Source organism: Camponotus floridanus, unplaced genomic scaffold (genome assembly GCF_003227725.1).
Source record: "Camponotus floridanus strain SB8 unplaced genomic scaffold, Cflo_v7.5 scaffold8, whole genome shotgun sequence".
In the NCBI taxonomy this organism is placed as follows: Eukaryota; Metazoa; Arthropoda; class Insecta; order Hymenoptera; family Formicidae; genus Camponotus; species Camponotus floridanus.
In genome coordinates, this window is record NW_020229849.1 from 967,762 (window position 1) to 994,019 (window position 26,258).

Here is a 26,258-nt window from a genome sequence, read left to right on the forward strand (position 1 = left end):
AACAGCCTTTTTTTCTGGATTTTGTTCAACAATGGGTTTAAAAACATTTTGAAAGAAGTCTCTTACAAGCTCCTTGTTTAATTTGCTAGATTTGGAACATTGAATTACGAGATTTTCGTAATTGGGAAGTTGTAGGAAATTGACCATTAACTTCCTGGAGACAAATCAGCATTGGTGACATCAATTTTCCCTCCATAGAAAGATGGTTGGATAGTATAAAAATGAGTTCGAGTATTTAATTGAGGCATCACAACTGTTGTAATTTTTTCATTTTTTATTGATAGTGTGCGATTAGAAAGTGGCGTGTAGTTAAATCCTGATTGATCGGTATTGAATATTTCACTTGCATCAAAATTTGAATAAATATTATCAACAAAATCGAGATGAAATTCAACGCCTTTATCCATAGTTTGCTCGGCTTCACATTGTTTCTTGACAGAAGTAAATAAACGAAAAGATTTTTCTCGATGAAAAACCAAAACTTCCCTTAAATTTATTGACCCATTGCAACGACGCTATGAAATCTGTCAATCCAATTATTTTAGCATGGTACAAAGCCTACCGTCGAATAATTGGATCATGGAACTGGAATTTCTTCCAAGCGGACATGAACTGCTCTAAATATTTTGTTATAGATAACCATTTTTCCCGATGTGTACCCTGCTGTTCAACATATTCTTTGCATCTACTTATGTAAATAGGATGTTTTATTTTGGGGAATCGAGCTTTAATTGTATTAAAAGACTATTTTGGATGTTCTTTATATGTTTCTGCAACACGCCGCGCATATTCAAGAGGTATAAAAGCTTCGTTGAAAGGTAAGCTTTCTTCTTCATAAATTGACTCAACTTTGTTATTTTCAAAAATGGTATCAGTATATACATCTTTAATTATTTCAAACTCAAATTGATCTTCATTATCCATGGAATTGACCATGGACATGATTCTCTCCGCTAATTGAATCTCTCTACGAGATGGGTTGCCCTCAATAGTGGCATAATTTACAAGTTTCTGCTTGAAAAGTTCAAATACTTTTAATGCCCTAATATCCATTTTGCAGAATATAAAAAACAAAGAAACAGCAATAACGCAAAAAAAGAAAAAATGCAAAAAATATACGAACAAATCTTGTATTAAAGCTTTAAAGCTTTATTAAAGTTTTAAAACTTTGAAAATCTGCACTTGGAAAGTAAATAGAACTTTTTTATTTCAAAAAATGTAATGTATGCTATGAAATCACAAATTGGATTTACAGCTGACTTCCCAAAAGGAAAAAAACTTATGAAACTTGGTGTCGCAGCATTAGTTCATAGCAGTAGGCAGTACTAGTACATAGCATTGGCAGGATTGCAAATTTTTTGAATTGTGATTTTTAATAATTAATTAAAAATTTTAATTACAACTTAAAAATTCCTATAATTAAGTAATAATCTTTGTTTTTTTAATTATCAATTAAAATTATTGACAAGTTTAATTGATAATTAAAACTTTCAATTACAAATTAAATTTTCCTATAATTGAAACCATCGTTTCAATTATCAATTACGGGCTAGTTTAATTGATAATTAAAACTTAATTATTAATTAAACAATTAATTAAATGACGAAATTAAATTAATTATTTGCAACCCTGAGCATTGATATGTTTATTGTGGCCGTTACTTGATATTTCGGAGTAGGAAAGCCAGCCTAGCTCTATAACTTACTTAGCTCTTAATTATCGCGCATAACGCCCTCTAAAGGCGCCATTCAAGCGAAATATTGCACACATCAATTCAGCTTGACAAGACCTTTCAAGTGATATATAACATATATCCATTCGCGATTAACACTTCGTGCACTTCCCTTGTTAGACATCATTGTGAACGATTTCTATTATTTATTCTTGTAAGTTCAACCCTCAACAAATGAATATATTTTTTGATGTTGTGTACATATAGATGTTCATGTTTCACATTGGAAGTATACATTTTACTTTGACTTTTACAGAAAGTGAACATTGTTTTATCTTGCAAAATATACGCGATGTCCACCCCTGAGTCAGTGCGAAACGAGATTTATTATTGTATTGTTCTACATAAGTTTGCAATTCTCCATGCATCAGAGGTTATGTGGAGTGGATCTCGCGTGTACTTTGCAAGGTGAAACAAAGTTCACTCTCTGCGAGAGTCAAAGTAAAATGCATACGCGTGGATAAAGCCCCCTGCGGGGGGCTCCACTTTCGAAAGGTATAATCTAACTTAGCCCTATTTTTTATTTAAACCAAATTTTAGTTTTAATGTCTAAGGAACAACTGAATACTTGTATATAAATAAGAATCGAGAATTCTACAGAGACTACAATTCATGTTTATATAGGTTATACTATAGGTATATACTATAGTTTTATCTACACGGTGTGAATAAAATTTACATTCTATTTATAACTTCTTATGTTGATAACTTTATAACGAATCACGAGCGACGATTAAAATTTTTTGAAGGTTACTCAGAAAGATGACCACTATAACATATATGTCAAGATCAAGGTTAGAGGTTGTTCCCCTAAAATAAATAATTACCCTAGTAATTATTCTAGTGTTAATATTATGTGTATTTATGTGTATTATTAATTTTTTATTTACTCTCTTTTTATAATATTTATTCCAGTATCTATAAGTATTAAAAATCGTAAAATAATAACTCCAAGCATTAATACAAATATATTACGAAAGTTATTTGATATATTTGTTCAACAATCTTTAATATTAACGGATGAATTAGAAACAGTTGGACTAAATAGAAATAAAATCACTCTTTTTGAACATATATTGAAGTGCAATCTAAATGCTGCATGCGGTAAGACCAAATTTTTTTTATTTATTGTAAAACGTTTGCATATACTTTTTATAAAAATTTAAAAAGAAATAAACAATTTTCTAAGAGATATAAAAAGAGAACATTAATGATAAATAATTGTTTGCATTTTATAAATTAAATAATATTAAATCAACTTAAAGATGAAATTTCAAAGAGTATAAAATTATGTATAATAATAATTGAATAACAGCAGATTTATTTCACTTAAATTGGAAGTAATCATAAGTTTACACGTTAAAATTATGAATATAAGTGTCCATAAATGTAAAATTACCTTTTTTCAAGAAAGCATAAAGAAAGGTACTTAATGACTCACGCATGCTTATTCAAAATTTAGTTTACAAAAAATGTTAGTTTAATATATTTAAAAACGTATTACAAAGAAATGTTATTTCATCTTCCAATGTTTATTCAAATCTCTTTTTTGTAAAAAATTACAAAAAAATATGCTAATTGAAAATATAATTGAGAATATAAAGTTATTTAAACTTATATATTTTTCTTGTAAAAATTTCAATATCATAAAAATATTGCAAAGAATGTAAAAATCATAAAGAAATTTAGTGCAAAACATTATAAAAATTTAATGTAAAAAATTTTATATTGTTATATAACAACATTTATTTATAATTTAATTTATTTTTCTAATTTATTCATATCATATTGTAGGATTTTAGATGTAGGGTATAGAGCGATGGCCGACTATAGAATATAGAATATACGTGTATTCTCGAAGCGCGACACTCTCGATATTTCGATCTTGCTCTCTCATTCCCTTCGCTTGTCTACTCGCTTTCAGCTATCGTGCACGACTTGACCCTCGCACATCACATGTACACGCTTCTCATCCTCGCGTAACCGCTCACGCAAATCGCGTGTTACACCGATACATTGATCGGCACATTGCATGCGCGGCAAGGGCCCGCCAAATTCGACATCCTACAATATTATACTGTATTATAGTTGTAATGGTTCTTTATTCTTCCCCTTGAGGATTGAAGGCGCTTCTGAAAGGAGCGGTCCCGAACCTTTTACTATTTGTACAGTACATTACATATACCTATATTAATTCTACAATTCCTTTTATCATCCTCCTTCTTTCTTATTTCTTTCTCTCTTGACTTCCTACTCCACTTCAGTTCTTCTTTCTTATCACCGTCTCTAACTCCCCACACTCCTTTCGTCTTTACCTTTTCTGTCTTTCCTTCTTTTTCTTCTTTTACCTTCTTTCTCTCTTCTTTTGCTCTTCCTTCTTCTGACTCCTGATTTTCTCCTTCCTCTACTTCCTTTTTTCCATTATTCTTTCTGGACATACCGCCCTTTATATCACTCCTTGTACCCTTCTACTTCCGTCTTTCTTTCTTTTCCCTTCTTTCCTTCATTTCTACCTCCCTTTGTCCTCATTTTCTGTGACCTTGTCTTAGGGTTGCCAGATTTGTAAATCCCGAATAGAGGACAATTTTAAAACGCCCCCCCCCCAAAAAAAAAGGAAATCGAATAGGCAGATAATTATAGTTTAATAATTTATAAGTAATGAAAAATTCACATTCCGTTTAACGTACGATGTACGATGTCCAATAGTCAATTGGAAGAATCGTTTCTTGGGGACAAAACTATTCTTACATAGAGACACTAAAAAGTGAAACCTTCTAGTTCTGTTAGATCCATGAATGCGCGGACACAGACATCTATATATACACTAGACTGCTAACTCCACCGAAATATATAGTTCTGAAAAGTATGTATAAAATTCTTGCGCATGCGTGAGACGCAAGGGGGACATCAATATATGTATATGCGTGTGTGTGTATACATATATTTACACATACCGGTACGCGCAATTTATTCTATACATTTGAATAATATTTATAAATAATATGTTTTTCATTCTTTTTTGGTTATATATAGTAAATAAGTAAAGTTATTATAGTAATTATAGTAAATAAGTTATTATATAGTTAAAGTTAAGTTATTATAAAGTTATTATAGTTATAGTTAAGTTATTATAAAGTTATTATATATAAATACTTATATATTTATTTTATGAAAAATGGAAAATAGTATAAAGAATAAAAGTTTGAGAAAAATAAAATAAAAATATATAAAATAATTATTTATTTATTTATTATTTATTTTGCTACACAAAATAATGATCGAATCATAAGAAAAAAAATTTTTTAAGTATATTCTAAATTTTATGTTTACTTTATTAAATTTTGTTTATTTTATAAATTTTATATTTACATTTTTTATGTAAATTTAATTATATCTTAATTTTATGTACATAATATTCTATAATAGAAGTAGAATTTGTTAATAGGAAAATAAAATAAATATAAATTTAGTAAAAAAATAATAATTTTATTAAAGTTGTTTTGCACATTATTCTCTATAAAATAAAATGTTTTGTTAATTGAAACTTTTTTCTACAAAGTTTGAGAATTTCTTGTAAATAACATTTAACATAGGAATGTAATCTTATTTTAATGATGACTTTATTATTATTGTAAATCGCCAGTAATAAAAATTATAAAGGTTTTACTTTAAACGATTAAACTGGCAAGTAAGGCTTCATTTATTAAAAGTTTGACAACGTTTCGACCTTAGGTTTAGGTATAGGTTCCTTTTCAAGTCTATAATAAAAAGATTACAAATAGTTTTACATGATTAACGCATTAAAATTATAAACGAGTTTATGATAAAGGAACGCATACAGTAGAAATGGCAATAAGCGCTCAAAACGATGCAGGCAAGAAACGGTGTAACATACCTTAATTAACGTATAACGGATAAAGTGTTATAAATATGACAGTCACATTACATGTCAGAACGTCGACTGTATAAAAATACAAAACAAAAACAATATTATATTCTTATTTTAATGTATCGAGAATTAACTGAAATTAAAAAAGTTTTACACATTATTCTCTGTAAAATAAAATTTGTTTTGTTAATGGAAATCTTTTCCTACAAGGTTTGAAAATTTCTTGTAAATAATATTTAGCATAAGAATGTAATCTTATTTTAATGTATCGAAAACTAACTAAAATTAAAAGTCATATTTTATAAATATTCTTTTCATTTATTCGCATGTATCCATGTGGTGCATCGGCCATATTAGATGATATCATCACGTGACCACATCACATGATCATTTGTCCCCCTTTCGTAATACATAACATTTGGAGACAACTTTTATGCCCGATATATAAGGAAGTTAGCAATCTAGTATAATATAGATGTCTGTGTGCGCGGATTACCAACTACAAGTTACCAATTACCATCTAGAAAGAAAACAGGAAGGTCTCTAGTTTCTTTTCAAATAGCACCGCTCGACGAAAAAAAAAGAGGGAAACATTTGCCGAAATTGGAGGATAAGTAGCGTCCTCCGGAGAACAGAAAAAATTTTATTAAATTGGAGGACTGTCCTCCCTATTGGAGGACGTCTGGCAACCCTACCTAAACTACAACATATTTCAATTTCAGCCAATTTGACCGAAGCCACTTTTTTCATATAAAATGTGTGGGGTCCTTATGAAATTTTTTTGATATTTACTTTCACATTTTTATAATATTTTTTAATATTATAATTTTTGCAAGAGATATATAAGCTTAAGCAATTTTTAGCTAATTTCTTCTATAATTTTTTGTAAAAAAACAGAAATAAACAGTAGAATAATAAAATAATGATAATACGATGATACGATATATGAAATGCTTTTTTGATATATTATTATATTATTAGTTTTATATAAATTTTAATTTAATAACATCTTTTTGTATAATCATTTTTAAACAAACTTGCACATATACTTGGACATATAGCATTTTTTCACTCTTTCTTGAAAAAGTAATTTTGTAAAGGTTACATTATTTTGTTCGTAATATTTATTACGAATTTTTAGCAATATATGTGACACAAATCTTTTGATTAAAGATTATAAATAGGGACATCTACTTTGTAAATAATAAGACCCAAGCTATTAGTTAAACCTATTAAGAATTCTATTGACTCAATTGTTACTGAAATCTGACTACGATATTCATAACTGACCGGCTCAGATAGATACAGTTCGCCTCGCTGTTGGTACGGCTGACTTGATATGAAACAATACCTTTCTTTACCGTTTCTCTTGATTTTTGAATTTTTATATTCTTACATTCTAAAATTTTTTAATAATGAAATGTGTAAAATATGCTGTAAAATATTATTCAACACTCAACATAGTACATTAACATCGAAAACATTGAAACTAACAAATAATAAAATGCACAATTTAATCACAGCTAATTATTTCAAATAATAACAAAATTTCAATTTGGTAACAAAACGTTTAATTTTTATTTTAAAATTTCGTACCGTATTTGTTAAGCGAATGTGTAATTGTATTAACACTATTATGTAATTGTATTAACTTAACACTATTATATTAACAATACTCTAACTAGTAATCGACTAATAATATCAATATTATTAGTTGATTATTATTTAGTATTGTTAATATTGAATAATGAATAATGAATTCGTGTTTTTCATTCATATTAACATTATAAAGGCACACTGATGAACATGAAAATGGATAATTTTTCAAATGAAATCAATCAACTTGTTGAAGGAATAATAAGGTAAAATTTTTTTATATATAAAATTCTAGTTTTTTACAGTATTAAAATACATAAATCATAAACATAAGTTCATTTAAAAATAACTTTATAAATTTTCTTAAGAAGTTGCATTTTCAAAAGAATTTTTTATAAATGTGTGCAGCAATTATATCTCAAATTAAACTTTTATTAATATAAGCAGTTTCATTAACATAAAACTAAAAACAGTATTTTTTCTTAATTTTATTCATGGAATTTAACATGATTAAATATGTTTTATATTTTATAAAATATTTTAAAAGAAAAATGTTTCAGCATGAAAAAGACATTGACACAAAGAATACAAAATATACTTTTATATCCTAATTTTATATTCAACCTTACTGTTATGGGACGGAAATATCGAAAGAATGTAAATTTCCTAAATTCTTTCACAGATAAGGTAAATATTGAGAATATTAATGAAAATTAATTAATTTGCATAGTATTTTACTTACTACATAATCTATTATTATAGTTAATACAAATATATGCATTAAATGAAGAGAATACCAAGAAAAAATATGAACCAACTCGTAAGTTTTTATCCATGCTGTACGTTTTTATCGTTGTATTATGATTTATGATTTAAAATACTGTTGTATTATGATTTAAAATACGTAGATTTTCAGCAAAATAATATTTATACAGATTTAATTAAAACAAGATTAAAGTGCTTATTTTAATTATTAAAATACAATCAAAATGTTTAATTCTGTAATCATTGCTAAAGGTATTTTTTTCTTTAAACTTTATTTTCAATATTAATTTTCAAAATAACATATCGCGAATTCTACTATTATAAAATAAAAAACATACGCACGTACATACGCACAAAATTTCACATTTTATTTTTTAAATGATATAGAAAAAACACTTCTCGATATTCTAATAGAAGTATTTCATGAAGACAAGGGCCCACAAAAGATGATACGTGATAATTTAAAAACAATGATATTAACGGTATGTAAAATATTTCTATACATAATTATATTTTTATATAAACAAATATAATTTATTGTATTGTATAAATATAGAAAATTGGGAAGAATTAAAGCTAAAGAATGTAGTAAATAAATATACTTACCTTACGTAAAAAAATCTTCTTGATAATAAACGATTTCGATTCCTTTCTTTGATATCTTCATACAAAAATAACATTTTATTTAATAAAAATAAGAAAAAGAAGAAATCAATTACAAGCAATGAATGAAAACAATCAAAAAATTGATAATACGGATTGCCTCATATTTTTTAACATATATCATATGCTATATTTCAGATTTTTAGATACGTGATCCATATATATGATCGGAATGTAATTTATTTTACCATTATATATAAATTGCATATAAATAAATTGCATACCTTCATTAAAGTATATAAAGACGTTCTCTCTAAACAATCATGTAAAAAATAGTATATAAAATTGTTATGTAAAGATTATGGTGCATCATATTTTAGCTAGACAGGCAGATTATTATATAAAAACATACATTATTGAGTATCATAATCACATTAATAAAAACGATATGCTGTATAATAACAAACCGCAGATTACTGAATCATGAATTTAAATGAGATAACGTTGAAATCTTAGATGTAGAGGATATTTTAATAAGAGATTTTATTATCAGAAATATTTATTAAACATCAGAAAAATACTCAATTGATAAATATGCTGATATGTTTTCCACACATATACAGCGATTGAAAAGTTAACAAAAATTTAAATAATAAATTGTACGCCCCTATTAATTTAAATGTCTCTCGTTCTTAAAAGAAGAATTGAAAAATTTATTATTAAGAAGTATTTTTACACAATGTAAGTAAATTTATGCTTCTTATTAGCTCATTTCTTCTCAATATTGTAATATTCAACTCATCAGATCATTTTCTTGTTTATATTTATTTATTGTTTTAATTAACAAATAAAATTTTTATTTATTAGGCTTCCGACACAACCAGTGTTACGATAGATTTTGCGATCTTTATGTTAGCAAATTTTCCAGAGCTACAGGTACGTACTTATTAAATTTATTCAAAAACGTAATTAAATTTATTTGTAATAAATGGAATATTTGCGAATGATATAGTTCTTTATGATAAATGTAAAAAAAATTTTTTAGAAGAACAATCAAGAATATTTTTTCGTAACAAATTGCTTATGAAATGTTAAAATTGGCAAGTAAGAGCAAAAGCGCGACAATTATGAAAGAGAAATTAAAGAAAAGATCTCCCCTTTTATTATAATATATTTCAAAATTTTTTAAAATATATTAAATGAGGGGTTCCTGTTTGCCTACATTCCTGATTTCTAATTGTTTCGTTTGCGTACAACATTTTGTTGATAGCTTCTTTTGCTAATATTCTCGATTGCCTACATGTATTATTATATGCATGAAAAAAAATGAAAATACAAAAGTTGCACACATGACATTATTGTGCACATACACATTGCACACATAATATTATTGCACCCATACACACATACATTGTACACCCATACATTGTATGTACATATGTGTAATATTATTACACATATACTCATTGTACACATGACATTATTGCACATATGCATATTGCATACATGATATTATTTCATGCAAAAATAAAAATAAAAGTATAATTTGATGTTTTGGATAAGACTTTCGTATGCGACTTATCTCCGAATTTGACCAATTTTTACAGACATGTAGTACGTACTAAGTGAAGTCAAATGTCATGAGTGCGAATGAGCAGAAATGTTTTGTCTTGAGGTATTCAATTTTTTATTATTTTTATATAAATATGTCAAATTTTTTCGATTGCGTAAACGCAAAGTCGATCCTTTAGAGAACTGAGTGGGTCACTGAACATAATGCGGCCGAAATGAGTTCTATAATTCTATTTCACATGGCTTTTAATTTCAACGCGAAGCGAGGTCTACCCCATAACTCCCATGCTTACGGCCTGAAATGAGGTCTATAATTATTCTATTTCACATAGATCGACTTTTACACGAAGAGATCCACTCCTATTTACAAAATATAGTCCTAGGTCAAAATATTTTTGAATTCCAATGTTTTTTTCTATATGAAAATCTTAAATATTATTCATTTAAAAAGATAATTAAAATTAAAATATCTCAAAAGGTAAACGTTTCTGCATATTTGCTCTTGTAGCATTTGACTTTATTTAGTACTACATGCCTGCAAAAGTTGATCAAATTCGGAAATGAGTTGCGTAATATAACCATCAAATATTACCATCAATTTTAGCAAAACTCTTTTTTCAAAAACTCGCGAACAATAAAATATAAGAGTGCATTATAATTTTAATAATCCATACAGAAAATAATATTGGTATTAGATATTCACTAGATGTTCTTCATGGATATCAAGAATATCCATGAATATATGAGAAACAATTATTACAGATGCTATAGATATCCAAATATCCGCAATTCGAGATTCCATAAATATCTACATGTATAAATCAATATCCAATAGATATCCGTGTTTACAATATTCAGTGGACATTTATTATTAATATAGATACATTTATTACATATATATTGATATTTATTAAATTTTTGCATAGATATTTATTCAATGTTCTGTATACATATATGACGCAATTCGCCGTCAAAAAAGATTAATTATTTGTGGTTTATTTTTGGAACTCTGGAGCATCTTGCAAAAGATAGAGGAGATGCGGCTATAATAGTCTTTGAGCTAATGCGCTTTTTGAACGATAAGCCATGACTCACGACTGTGCCGCGTCTTATATACTTCTTATATACTATCTTACAAGGGAAGTGCACGAAGTGTTAATCGCGAATGGATATATATTATATATTGTTTGAAAGGTCTTGTCAAGCTGAATTCATGTGTACAATATTTCGCTTGAATAGCGCCTTTAGAGGGCGCTATGCGCAATATAAATTACATAATTATTTGGGTTTCTATAAAAGCTGATTGGAGTTTTTGCTTCAAAAATGATATAAAATAAAAGGTCTCTAGTAGTATAATCAATTGTATAAGTTTTATTTAGGATATTTTATTTAATAGAACATAAATTGCATTTTCTATTTTATAATTAATTACAACTTGAACATTCCTATAATTAAATAATAATCTTTTTTTTTTTAATTATCAATTAAAATTATTGACAAGTTTAATTGATAATTAAAACTTTCAATTACAAATTAAATTTTCCTATAATTGAAATCGTCGTTTCAATTATCAATTACGGGCTAGTTTAATTGATAATTAAAACTTAATTATTAATTAAACGATCAATTATATGACGAAATTTATTATTTGCAACCCTGAGCATTGATATGTTTACTGTGGCCGCTATTTGATATTTCGGAGTAGGGAAGCCAGCCTAGCTCTACTTACAATGCGCATAGCCTAGCTCTACTTACAATGCGCATGCCCTCTAAAGGCGCCATTCAAGCGAAATATTGCACACATGAATTCAGCTTGACAAGACCTTTCAAACGATATATAACACATATCCATTCGCGATTAACACTTCGTGCACTTCCCTTGTTAGGTATATCCCATTTTCGGATTAGACGCTCTCATTTTCGTTATTTAACGGCGAAGCACAAAGCTCGTGGATGTATATAAATATCCACTGATATCTTTTTTGCTTCGTGAATATATATTCACACGCAAAAACCGGGCCACTATTTTAGCAAAATTTTTTAATATCTTTCAATATTAATAAATTAACATCTTTCAAAGTAGTATTGAGGTGAAATAAAGCTCAAATTAAAGCTTGAACATTCCTCTTAACAAGTCTTTGTAAATCATATTACGTTAAATATGAAAAGAGTCAAATAAGAATAAATTGAAATAATAATAATTACTTCTCATACATATGTATAATGTTTTAAATGGTTAAATATGCATAAAAGGTCATCGATTTTATTGCTATTTAAATTTGTTGTAGAGGACGGTTTTCTGAACAATTCTATGTAAGAATTAAGTGGGGGGGGGGATGGTATTGGTTTAGAAGATGCAACCAATTGAAGTTATGAACTGATATTAGGGACAGTTAATTGTTACTTGTATACCGTTCTAGTTTTTTTATGACCTTGTCAAAAACAATTTTTATTTACATTATTTTAGAGATAGCTGCATGGACGTGAGTATTTTATCAATAGTCGAATTGACTGTTTCATAGTTCGTTTCGTAAGCTTTCACCATGCAATTACACGAATTTCTAAGCCTTGTTATACATACGGGAAAGTGCAAGAAGGCTTTCGGATCCCTTCTCTTCATCTTTCCCGGCGGTAGGAGACGCATTGCGAGGAGTTCAATCACAATGGATATATGCTGTAAATTGTAAAACGAGATCCACCTTGCCTGAGGGGCGGTTTCGAAAAAAGGTGCCGAATGCCCCCTTGCATCCTCCCTCGCGTGTGTGTGTGTGTGTACATATACATTTGATATTTTTTAATTATATTAAATTGTATTAAATTCTATATAAATTTAAATTGTATTAAATATATTTAAAATTATTATTTTTTTATATAACAGCTAAAATAGTAGGTTTATGAAAAAAATACTTATAATCTTTTTTGTAGGGTTTTTCAGGGGCTTTACTACTACCTAAAAATTTTGTAGGGTTTTTCAGGGGCTTTACTACTACCTAAAAATTTTTTTCTTAAATCAATATTTTCAGAGATTCAGAGATTCAATATTTTCAGAGAAAAAGCATTAAAATTGTGAAACTTCAATTTGTTGTATCTTCTAACCCAATGTTATCTCCCACTTATTTCTTCGTAGAATTACTCAGAAAAAATTACTCTACAACATTCCCACTTATTTCAGAGGCGATAAAATCGGCGAAGTTTGACCTTCTATGCACATTTATCTTTAAATGTCATTGTTACGTCCAGGCCGTCTTGTTAAAGGCCATCTGGAAGAACGCAACCTATTTACTCCGTAACACACTTGTTAGGACATGTGTATATATCGGGTTGAACGGACTAAAGGGCTTGACACAGATCAGGGACCAAAATGATCTCTTTAACTCTGTGAAATGTTAAGCCTATCCGCTCGACGGTCCCTTTTTGGAAAAGGAATTTAATTCCTTTTATTCGGAACGGAGTAAAAGGAATTGTGTGATCGTAGGATTTAGGAAAGAGAGCGAGTTAGAAAAATAATAATTTAATCATAAGAAAGATATTTATTCATAAATACTTAATGAGTGGCCAATACATCGATACGAATTTACAAGAATTGAAATATAATATTTATGATATCTCTGAAGGGTGCATGTGTTTGAGACGTGTTTGTGTGTGTATGTATTAAATTTCGCGAATGTTACAATAGTGTGGGGGGTCATCAGTCAGGATGAATGGGAGAACCTAGCCTTTAAATTTTAGTCCTGACTGGGTTAATAATGATATTGCGGTTCAAAAAAAAATATTTAAATCTACATGTATATAAATTGTACCTGTATATGAAAGAAGAAAAAATATGGGATCAAAGATTTTTGAATTAAGCAATAGAAGAATGAAATGAGGAGCGCGCATATATTTATATTTGTGTAATTAAGTATCTTATTTTGTTTTTAATTTTATAATAGGAAAAAGTATACACAGAATTATTGGAAATTTATGGGACGGTAACTCCAAAATCTGCCCAAATTAAATATGAAGATTTGCAACATATGAATTACTTGGATTGTTTCATCAAAGAAACTATGAGACTATTTCCTGCTGCTCCTCTTATTGCACGACATCTAACAGAGGATGTAAAAATGGGTTTGTTTTTAAATATAATTATTTTGTAATTTTATACATATACATATATACATATATATATATATATATATATATATATATATATATATATATATACAGGGTGTCAGGGAATTTTTGACCTTCACAAAGTAAGGAGGTAGATTGACTTAAATTAAGAACAAAGAACCTCTATTGTTTTGTGATTATCGCAATAATTAACGAAAAATTAAATAAAGAAAATCGGCCAATGCGCGTGGCTAGAAGTACACGACGGCGAAGGCGGTCTGACTGTAATATAATGGCGGCGCGCGGCGAAGCGGTGGGTCGTGCTATAGCTTGAGCGGTCGAGCGCTTCTCCCATCCGTCCGATTTTAATAATTAATATTTCTATTATTGCAAAAATCGTTACATGGAATAGGACTTCTTTATTTAATTTACTGCGCTCTATCTTCTCACAAGTGCGTGAAATAGTGTTCAGGGACACCCTGTATATACAGGGTATCTCATTTTAGATAATACACTTAAATATCTCCGAAACGATGCGTCAAATAAAAAAAATATTTCAAAGAAAAGTTGTATGGCTTGAAGATGGCCATCAGATGGTGGCAATGATTTGATCTCGGAGAGTTGTTTGAAGGTCACATGAAGGTGTTTTGGAAAGCTCTTGAGGCAAGCTATAAGAATAGTTAATAAAAAGTAGGAGATTCCGTTTAAAAAAAAAAAGGTGACCTTCATGTGATTTTCAAACGACTGTCCAAAGTCAAACTGATAAGATCAGTAAATAGACCATTTCAAGCCCTATAACTTTTATTTGAAACATTTTTTTTGTACAACTCATATTTTTCGAAATAATCCGGTGTCCTTTCTGTTACATCCTGTATATTGATAATAAAATAAAATTATAGTCTTTCAAACTATAAGAATAATATTTAAATACAAAATAATATATGTTTTAGGAGAATTTATTTTACCAAAAGGCGTTGAAGTTGTACTATCAATACTAAGTGTTCACCGAAATGAAAAGTATTGGCATAATCCACTGATATTTGATCCGGACAGATTTCTCCCTGAAAAAATAGGAACATCTTACAAAAATTATTACATGCCATTTAGTTTAGGACCCAGAAATTGTATAGGTAAGCATGAATGAATTACAAAACATATATTACACATAAAATTTATTTGCATATAACTGTCAAGTTTTTATAGGTATGAAATATGCGATGATTTCAATAAAAGTTATCTTAGCTACTTTGATACGAACATTTATATTCAAAGTAGATAAACGCATTCAGATAGATGAAATTAAATAAAATATGGACATAACATTATCTTCTGTTGAACCTATAGAAGTTAAAATTGAGAAACGAGAATTACATTAAAAATATACTTTATATATTTTTAATGTAATTCTCGTTTCTCAATTTTAACTTCTATAGGTTCAACAGAAGATAATGTTATGTCCATATTTAATTTAATTTCATCTATCTGAATACGTTTATCTACTTTGAATATAAATGTTCGAGATGTGGAATATTGCCGGGATAACCTGTTAATCTGTGTAGAGGCCTCAACACCTTTTTTCTTTCTTCATTTCCCTTTTTTTATCAAATCGTTTATTTCTACTAGATTTGTTATACAATTTGGTTAAGGTCTGAATATATCTTATTTCGTAATCCTTCTCAGGAGTTTCGAGTTTCTTTCCATTGCCTCTTCCTTCGTTCCGTTAGACTTTAAGTGTTATAGTCGCGCTGAATAGTAAAACTAGCCCAGATTCACACTCTTTATCAATTGATTTTTAATTAACGACTGTCAACCGCGGACTCGTGGTGGACGGTTTTTAACATCTCGTCTTTAGGGATATTTTGCAGAGGATCATCTAGCGACATGACCATATATGGAAGATTTTCGTGGCGGTCAAGTCCAAGTGCAAGCGAAGGAGGTTCAAAGTCGAATCCCTTGGCATTTTCGCATTTCCGGCGAACTCGCGCGTGGTTCGCTGAGATAGCGGTTTTACGCGGTTTGCGAACATTCCATTTTATCATATATACATCGCATTTTAATTATACATCGCATTTTAATTATATAAAATTTATTAACGGTAAAATAAAATAAAGTTATAGTCATTCGGACTATAACAATATAAAATAAATAAATATGCAGATAACAACACGAAAGTTATTATTAAATTAAAAATTGTTATTAAATTATCATGAAATAAATATGCACTAGTGTTCACAATTATTATCATAATTAATAGACGGGCACCGTCAAAATTCGCGCGTGTGACGTCACGGATAGATTCCACTCGAGCGAGTCAAACGTGAGAATTTCCGCGTCGTCGTGCGTTATTACCCTTCGCGCGAAGTCACTGGCGCCTAATTACGGGCGGCCACGATAGTCGACTTTTCGCGAACCCAAATCAAACGCTCAAACCTCCTTAAAAAAAAAAGGTTCAAATCACAAAAAAAAAACACAAAAGAAAACAATCAAGCGGAAACATGTAAATTTCTCGAAAAATCCAAATCTTTCTCAAAGGGTGTGTTGTATAAAAGGGTCACGCGAAGATCACCTGGCGGGACTTCAGTCGTATACACAGAGGCGATCATTACGTTACTTACAAATTAAAATCTTCCGTTGCTCACGATTCAATTGCTCACAGCAATATTCATCTGTAAATTAATAAAAATCTATAAATTAATGTAAATAGTATATTGATCCGAATAGAATTGTGCTGTTTAAAATCAATAAAATTTATTTAAAAACCACAGACTTATTAATATCGCGACTCTTTTCACTCGCGCTCGTCGCTTGCAATTTTTTAAGGTGCTTTCACCACTAGTCGAAAGAAAATAGGGAATATTTTTTGAACCCTAAAAATTGGATTATTTTCAAACCGCTAAAACTCGTGGAAAAATCATCATAGACAAAAAATTAAGAAAGCATTTTGAAGCTTGAAGTTTCAACTTTAACGCGAAGTTGATGGTTTTTAAAAATTTTATTATCATCTTTATTCTGCGTTTTAAAAAAGAACATTGTTTTGTTCCTTAAGATCACATATTTTTGACACTTTGCAATTGGATAAAAAAATTTTTTTCGAAAAATTCAACTCAAATTCAATAAACTACAACATTTTGCCTACAAAATGCTCTTTTTTAAATTTTCCTACTATTTTTATTGACCGAGCTACCTAACTTCGAAACCAACATTCTTTTTATGTGAAATGACGTATATCGTCGACATTAGCGTTATCCAATGTGTACCGTGGAGATTGCCGGTTGAATTTTGCACATCGCGCGCGCGTGTGTGTGCGTGTGTACACGGACGCATGTGCACATACACACACACACACACACACACACACACACACACACACACATACAGCGGAGAGGATGTCATTGGAATCATTAAATACTACGGGAGTGACGAATTGTGGAGTCCTTATCTCTATAGTGTAATACACACACACACACACACACACACACACACACATATATTGAAATTTGAAAGTAGAGTAGTTATTGTAAAAATCCAGCCAGGATCAAATTATTAAATCTAGGTTTCTTCCTATTTATCCTGACTGATGATCCCCAAATTAATATAACACCCGCGAAAATTGTCACATACGTACATATACAACACACATACACACATTCGATAATACCTTCGCTTTAAGATTATTATATTCTTTCAAAATTTATAAAACCTTATCGATGTATTTAACTCTTCATGGATTAACTCATGAATAAATTCTGATTTATGATAGTATTGTTATTTTTTTCTCTACCCGCTCTCATTCCCTGATTCCCGAGATCACGCAGGATCCCGTCCCGTGTAAAAGAGATTAAATTCTCTTACCAAAAAGAGATCGATGAGCGTATAGACCTAGGACACACAAGGTTAAAGGGATCATTCCAGTTACTGACCTGTGCTAGGCCCCTAACAGTGCACTCGACCTGATCCCGAAAAAGTGTGTCACTAAGTAAGTAGGTTGCGTCCTTCCAGATGGCCCGATCTTTCAAGGATTTGGATGTAATATATTGTATGAAATTTCAACAAATGATGTCTTCCGTTGCCCGAGTTTTATAAAAATATATTTTGCCAATCAACTGTATTATAAAAAAATATGTATATTTTTTGACATTTTAATTACACTCGACTAATATAGCTAATATTTTCACTGTGTATTAATTTAATGAACACTTGAATGATAAGCAACATGAATCAGCACAGATGAACATATGCATCGAAAGAAAAATTGTTAAAGTCTGATCGCGAAAGTCATGTTATATAAACAATTTAAAAAAATTTTTTTATAGGATCGATATACTAACTAATCATATTAATAATAAAATAATCGTCAGTCCATGACCGAAATGTGACGTCAAAATAATGTTATATCAAGACGTGAATATGAAGTCATGTAATAAATCAGTCATTTTGACGACATATAATCAAAAATGACCAGTTTGAAATGTCTCAAATGACACGTGCTTGCTACTTAGGCTAAGAAGATACATAATGATAAAATATTTCAACCATTATTCTTAAGCAATAAAACCATTTTATGGATTATTTATTAATAGAGAACTCTTATTAATAGCAGTGATAGAGCCGAAAAGACAGAACCGTTATTATAAAAATGGAAGATCTTTTCTTAATAATAGTAATGCGATAAACTGTTATTAAGCAACGCAATGAACGCGAAATTAATTCGAGTCCTTGAACGATAAAAAAATACATTTATCCTTGGAAATTCTTAATATAGAAGATGCAAATATTCATTTATTGCGTCATGTTCAATACGAACTTATCTTAACCATCTCTCTTGTGAGATTTCGAAATATATATGATAAAAAAAATCCACTTTAATGGGACTCTAATCTAATTCCTGATACAAAAAGATTTGAAACACTCCTCAATTATTGATCCTCTATAAGTACATATGGGGAAGAATGTATAATGAAAAATAAACGATAAATTTATCTGTGATGTACGTTTTTATTTAGTTTTTATTTTAGGTTTTTATTTTAGGTTTTAAATAAAATAAATAATGTGATAAATCACACGTGATAAATCATATGTATTAGATTTTAATGGAGCTTTGTCATAACAAAGAATTAGTGTTTTGAAACACAATAAAGCTTCCACACCACATATTTTATGTATCATAAGTTTATATATATATATATATATATATATATATGTATATATATCTTTTATTCCCGTAAAAGTACATATATTTCTCTCTCGGATAACATAATAATACATTTATCGAAAGAATAACACATATATTTCATAAAAACTTGTATTTTTATTTTAAGTATTTTAGAAACATTTATGTTATATTTATATTTTTATTGAGGAATTAAAAATGTTTTAGTAAGGTTTACTTTTTTTTCTTTTTATAAGTGTCCGCGATGTAGAATCTAATCTTTGTCTTCATATTACAGCTAATATTAATAGTATATATTAATCGGAAGAAGATTTCTAATAGTAATTCTGATAATAATTAGTAGATTATTAGTAGATAGATAGTATATTTTGCTTTCACTCTATAATTATTCCAAATCGATTCATATCCCTTGCGCATAAGTGTAAGTAGTTTAAAAATATAAATACGTAAGACAGAGAAAGATAAGTCGGGCAATGAACGATCAAGAGACTATAGTTTCTCATCTTCACGTTCCACAAATTACGTATAGTGCAATAAACAAAAATGCAGTACAACGTTTGCTTTTCAAATAAACTTTTAAACATGAATCTGCCTATAAACGGTATCGATTTTATTTTTTCGGTAACGTAGTCCAAGAAAAATCTTATCATTTCAACATTGTTGTAAATAAAATATAATACACCGAAGTAAAATAAAAATATCGTCGTGATATGAAGAATGTACATCCTAAAATAAATAAATAAGCTTCATAGAATACGACAACATAAAAAATTTTAACAACAATATATTTTAAATATAAAATATATTTTAGGACTTTCATTTCAGCCGGTATAACTGGTGTTACATGTAGCGAGAAAGAGTTTGTTCAAGCGATGAAAAAATGGGTTGGAGAGTATTAGTTGGAAGAAGGAGAAAGAAAGTTGGAGAAAGTGGAAGAAGGTTTGGAGGAGGAAATGGAGACGAAGGAGCGTGTGAAGGTGAAAAAGGCAAGGGAAGGTGTAAGGGATACAGGAAGAAAGATAGGAGAGAGTGCTGTGTGGAGTCGATTGGGCGTAGACTAGCAGTGATAAAGAATACTTACATAGGTAAAGAATACTTACATTCTTTGACGCCGACTTTCGGCAAAGTAGATAGATCTTCTTTCATGCAATATTGCCGTATGCCAAGGACTAAATGCTGCAAGTATTTCATCTTATCGAAATTATAAATCATAGTTGGAAATATTTTTTTATCTAATGGTGTTAGATCGTCACATAAAGTAATTATATTTTTATTATAAATTATTCATTGCCTCGTGATGAAATATCGCAATACTGCGAGATTGTTTAAAATTCGTTTAAATTTCTGGATTCTGACCGTTTGTAAGAATAACGAAAAAAGATAATAATTACGGAAATTTATACGTTTACATAATATTGTGTAATTACATGTGTAATAAAGCAAAAATGTCAACAGATAAAAATGAATAAAACATATATAATGTCTAAAAATATTTAAACAGGAAACTTACAATCTTTCTTGTCCAAATATCAGCATCAGAAAGTCGAAGTATGCGGGTATGATTTGGAAGAATAAGACGATAATATTATGCACAAATTTATTGCTATGTAGTAAGGTGCCATCTGGATACCAAACTTGTCCCTCGAAAGGATATTCGTGAAAAAGTTGTTTATTTTTCTTCCAAACCTCGCTCCATGTGATACGCATTGTATCGATTTGCGATGTCATATTGACTACGAGTATACTTTTCGAACTAAAAATGATAAATCAAACAGAAAAAAATTAATATTTCTTTCTTTATTTATAAATGAAAGACAATTGTGCAAATATAAAATAGTTAAAGAATGCAATTTAATTAAAGAATATATGAAAAGCTTCTGAACATTTCTCTCTATTGCATATTATTAAATAATTTAAAAATTGTAGTAAATTTATTTTTAATAAATCACGATAATAAATTTAAGAAAAGTTTAAAATTTAAAAAAAGATGAGATACTTTAACAGTTTACGATACTTTAATTTAGGATACTTTATAACAATTTAAAACATTATATAATTTTGATATCAAAAATGTTTTAAGGAGCACTAGTGACAAAAAGATTTGTTTATATTACGAGCATAATATTAGATGATTAAATGTCACTTTAATTTAAATTGTAATATATTTTACTATTGCAGAAGAAAAGTTTGAGCAAAATGAAAACTTACTTTCTAAGGCTAGTGGCTATTTTGTATGCAATTATTATTAAATCGTTAATTGCAAGATCAACTGGTATTATTTCGATATTAAGATTGCCGTTGCAATTTATCGATTTTATAATACCCTTGCCTACACTGACAAATAATTCTACAGGTCCATTTAAATTGTCGACCATCCTGGTAACGGTTCCTTGTAAGAAGGGAACACTGCAACGAGATTCATTAATTTTTATATTTTTCTTTGTCTATACACATTCTCCGGGATATTATATTTTAAAATTTTTTATAATTAATAAGATACATTGATAATTACCGATTGATGGTCTAGCAATGCAACAAGGCAGTTCAGGAAATTCATTGGCTACCAACTTTTCAACCAGATGTTTCGAATATGTATAAGTATTTGGGTGCGGCTGTATTAATCTAAAAGAATTGCAAAGATAAACACGATAAAATCTTATATATTTTTCTATGCATAATTAAGAGAGAGAACTTAATTTAATTAAATTAATTTAGTCATTTAATTAAACATTATAAACATTAGTTATAAGCATTATATTTACATATTACTAATACTGTTTTTTAATATTCCTTCATCAATATATAGTTAGTTTATTTTATTAATTTATATAGTTATTACAATAATTTTTAAATATTTAAAATTTTAAATATTATAAATAGTTGAGAAAAATTATAATTATAGAATATATTATTAATAAGACTAAATAAAATATATTTGCGCAAGCCACGCTTATATTGAATGTCGTTAATTATTAAAACCGATTTTTAATTACTTTGGCGTAATAAGATCGATAGTATCTTCATCTAAGCATTGAACGAGTCTCATGATATCCTCAGGATCATTAGAGGTGTCATATATACGCTCGCCTACTTCCTTTTGATCAACATGACAGAAGGCTGTGCTTAGATATATAAAAGCTTGTAGATGCTTCATTTCTTTTCCCAAGTTTAGTATCCTTTTCGTACCATTCTTGAAAAATAAGTCAAAGTCTTATGTCTTATAAATCATTAAAAATATTATAATATGCAAAATTAAGTCTAAAAAATATACTATGTCTCATTATTTATAAAGAATTCCGCTCAAATCTTATAGAAAAGTGGTTTCAGTGAAATTGTCTGATAGGATATGTTTTAATTTATGACTTCTTGATCAAAAGTCCTAGTGATCTTTAAAAATGGATAAATTTTACAGACATTCAAAACGGACAATTGAATTTACGCTGGAGATGTGTTCGACATTACATGTGGAAATATGTTGATATATTCGCGCGTATATACATACAGTCTATGCGGATGTATATGCATATACAGAATGTGCCGTTTTAATTGTATCTCGATTAACATCGCAGAAAGTGGTCGGATGAAAAAATAATTCGAAAAGTACTTAACAAAAAAATACTTTATTTTAATGTGTTTTGGAAAGCTTTCGAGATGTGCTATAATAAATACGATAAAAAATGAGGAGTTTAATTTTAAAAAATAAAGTTGAATTTGATCACTTTCTACATTGTTAATTAGGGTGTGCAATTAAAACGGGACGCTCTGTATATACATATACACACACAAAGCTCATGTATACGCGCGAATATATCAACACAATTCCACATGTATTGTCGAATACATCTTTAGCGAATCTAATTGTCCGTTTTGAATGTCTGTAACGAAAAATAATGTTTAAAGATCGTCCAACTTCTAGACAATTTCACTAAAACCACTTTTCCATAAGGCTCGTGCGGGGTCCTTTGACTAATTTTTATATTGCTTTAACATGCATACACACATATAAGTCTTTCTAAAAATAAATATCTTTATCTACATTTTTATATAAAATCTACATTTTTATATAAAAATCTATCGCGTGAGCAAACAAAGTTTAAAAATAATTATACTAATCAAATATTTTGCATCCAATGCAAACAACTAATAACACGTTATAGAACATATAAATTCAATTGTTCAACTCGACTAGATTGATAATTAACTTAATTGATTAGATTTAAATTTCTTTATGGAAGCTAATATCTCACCATGTTCATTTCGACGGCATCTTTCAATTTTGCATTCATTCGAAGACACACGGCGCAATGAAATATTATGTTTACTTCATTTATTAGTTGCTCACGTTCTTCATCAGTAAGGCCCAAGTTGTCCGAACATATGTCACTATTAAACGGTATCACTTTCTTCAAAACTTGAGGCTGCTCAGTTCGTATTCTTTGAAACAACTGCATAAAAATATCAGTTCTATTTGTTAATCTCGTGCATATATTACCATTCATTGTTTATAAACATTTTAGTTAAATAACCTTAATTAATATTAAATCTATTTATATTTAAAACTTAATATCTTTATAAAAAAGGTTATATGCATTTTTTTCATAAACCTACTATTTTAGCTGTTATATGAAAAAAATAATAATTTTAAATTTAATACAATTAAATTTAATACAATTAAATTTATATAAATTTAAATTTATATAGAATTTAATATAATTTAATGCAATTAAAATATATCACAAATGTATGTGTACGCACAAACTTTTTTTTCTCAAATCAATATTTTCAGAGATAAAAAGCATTAAAATTGTGAAGTTCATTTGTTAATATGTTTTTTTCTTTTTAATACTTTTTAATAAACAACGAGCGACGGCTAAAATCTGTTGAATGTTAGGACAGTGACCTTGACATATATGTCAAGCTCAAGGTCATCAGAGGTTGCTCCCCTAAAGTAAATAATTACCCAAAATATATAGCAACATTATCTTGTCATTAAGGATAACAAAGATAATATGAGTCACACAATATCTTACAGGTAATTTGAACATATCTTCAAGTCGATTGTCGCAACTATGACCCTTTTTGTCTCGCATTAAGATATAGATTTTATTGAGATCTGAACAGCTGTATAGCAACTTTTCTATGAGGACCTTGCCCATAAAACCAGAAGCACCAGTAATGAAGATGGTCTTGTTTTTGTAGAAGGATTGGATCTTTGATTCATTCATAGCTGAAATTGATCATATATTGCAAAATTTGTGATCACGACAGACAAAAAAAGAAAATGTATTTTACTACGCGGTAAAACATATAAGAAACCACACAAATTCGCTTTGCAATATGATATTTATAATGTTCATATTGTTATACAACTTCACGCGAAATGTATATTGTTACATTATTTTCAAATCACCATATTACATCGCAACTCATAATTTTCATATAAAAGTTTGCGACGTAATATTTTTACAATCCTCGAGTGTTGAAACGTCGTCAAAAACACAAATAACAAAAAAGAATATTCGCGCTCAGAGGAACAGAAATGGAGGGTGTACTACGCGAGCCGCGGCGAAACGAAGGCCGTATCGAGATCTCGAAATTGGGCGCCAGATTCGGTCTGTCACGTATCAATTCGCTAAACGCCAAAATTACACGACAAACGCTTGCTTTATTAGTCACAGGCCGACTAGTTTGTCTAACGGTAGTGGATCTACGGAAAATATTATAATGAATTTATACGAGGCTTTACGAAAATCCAAAAATTCGACCATCACGACAAAATCTAACGTTCACAAAAGGTCGACTCTCGAATTGCGCGGACTTAGTATAAAAAAATACAATATAACAAGTTTATTCAATAAAAAAAACAAAATAAAATTCAATTTTAATTTCAATCTATTTTTAGCTTAATGGACTTATATCAATGAAATTTTTTGTGCAATAAATATTATGTGCATCACAAAAATATGCATGCAATTTAAGCGTCACATTCCCTATTAAAATTTGTACGTAGCATAACGATAGTTTACAAAGAAAACAAAAATATCATAAAGTTAGCGAATTATTCGAATAGATAAATTAATGCACGCATGTATAGTCTCATTAATAAACGAACAAATATTAACATGATTAAAATACACCATTATTCATACATATTCATGTATTAATGATTAAAATAAATTAAATTAAAGCAAATAAAAATAATAAAACTAAAAAAAAATTCTATTCTATTTGCGTTTATATTATATTTTACGAATGAATCGCGCGTATTCCGTGCTCGTGAATGTACTGAGCTTTAGCATAATCGGTGTTGAATATTATACTGCAGTTGCTACTAATAAATTATTTCAGCCGATTAATCGTATGATTTATTAAACCTTATTTTTTCTAGAAATTGCGTCATTTAATACTAAATGAGGCAATTTGTAAACGAAATAAAATTTATAATATGCAAGATAACGATTACATTATGTACTAATTAACATTCATAAACTACAAGATATTAGATTTAATACGTATTACATTTATTATGTAATTGTAAATTAAAAACTTTAAAAAATAAGAATTATATAATATGTCTCTGATTTTATATACTCTACTCGTAGATTTGGGATAGACGAATAATATTTTATATATATTCTTAATGATAAATTGTTAATTGCGTTAGGCTATATTCTCTTTTTGAAAGAATCCAGCAAATATCGATTTTCTCCTACTCTCACTCTTTTTTTAATATAAGTTATGAGTTAATAGACCTGCATCGTTCTTAGATTTTCATGAAAAAGCAAAAACATTATACAATATAGTTATACAGTATAGTTGATATAATTGAAATGTGG

At 28.7% G+C, this 26,258-nt stretch overlaps 2 protein-coding genes across 2 annotated transcripts; one reads left to right on the top strand and one right to left on the bottom strand.

The window, feature by feature from the left end:
* The first annotated feature begins 2,673 nt into the window (after positions 1–2,673).
* Positions 2,674–15,642, top strand: LOC109610527 (cytochrome P450 4C1-like). Its single transcript, XM_025414329.1, has 9 exons — positions 2,674–2,836; positions 7,414–7,483; positions 7,778–7,904; positions 7,980–8,037; positions 8,370–8,464; positions 9,453–9,521; positions 14,090–14,267; positions 15,203–15,382; positions 15,456–15,642. Exons 2-9 carry the CDS (start codon positions 7,422–7,424, stop codon positions 15,557–15,559), a joined length of 873 nt encoding a protein of 290 aa, XP_025270114.1. The 5' UTR covers positions 2,674–2,836; positions 7,414–7,421; the 3' UTR covers positions 15,560–15,642.
* A 4,154-nt stretch (positions 15,643–19,796) lies between these two features.
* LOC105249877 (putative fatty acyl-CoA reductase CG5065) lies at positions 19,797–24,647 on the bottom strand. The gene is given in 10 exon segments (XM_025414305.1): positions 19,797–19,801; positions 19,946–20,148; positions 20,519–20,773; positions 20,933–21,175; positions 21,631–21,793; positions 21,796–21,828; positions 21,935–22,044; positions 22,416–22,612; positions 23,670–23,867; positions 24,453–24,647. Coding segments are annotated over 10 exon segments (1,602 nt in total).
* Positions 24,648–26,258: the final 1,611 nt, after the last annotated feature.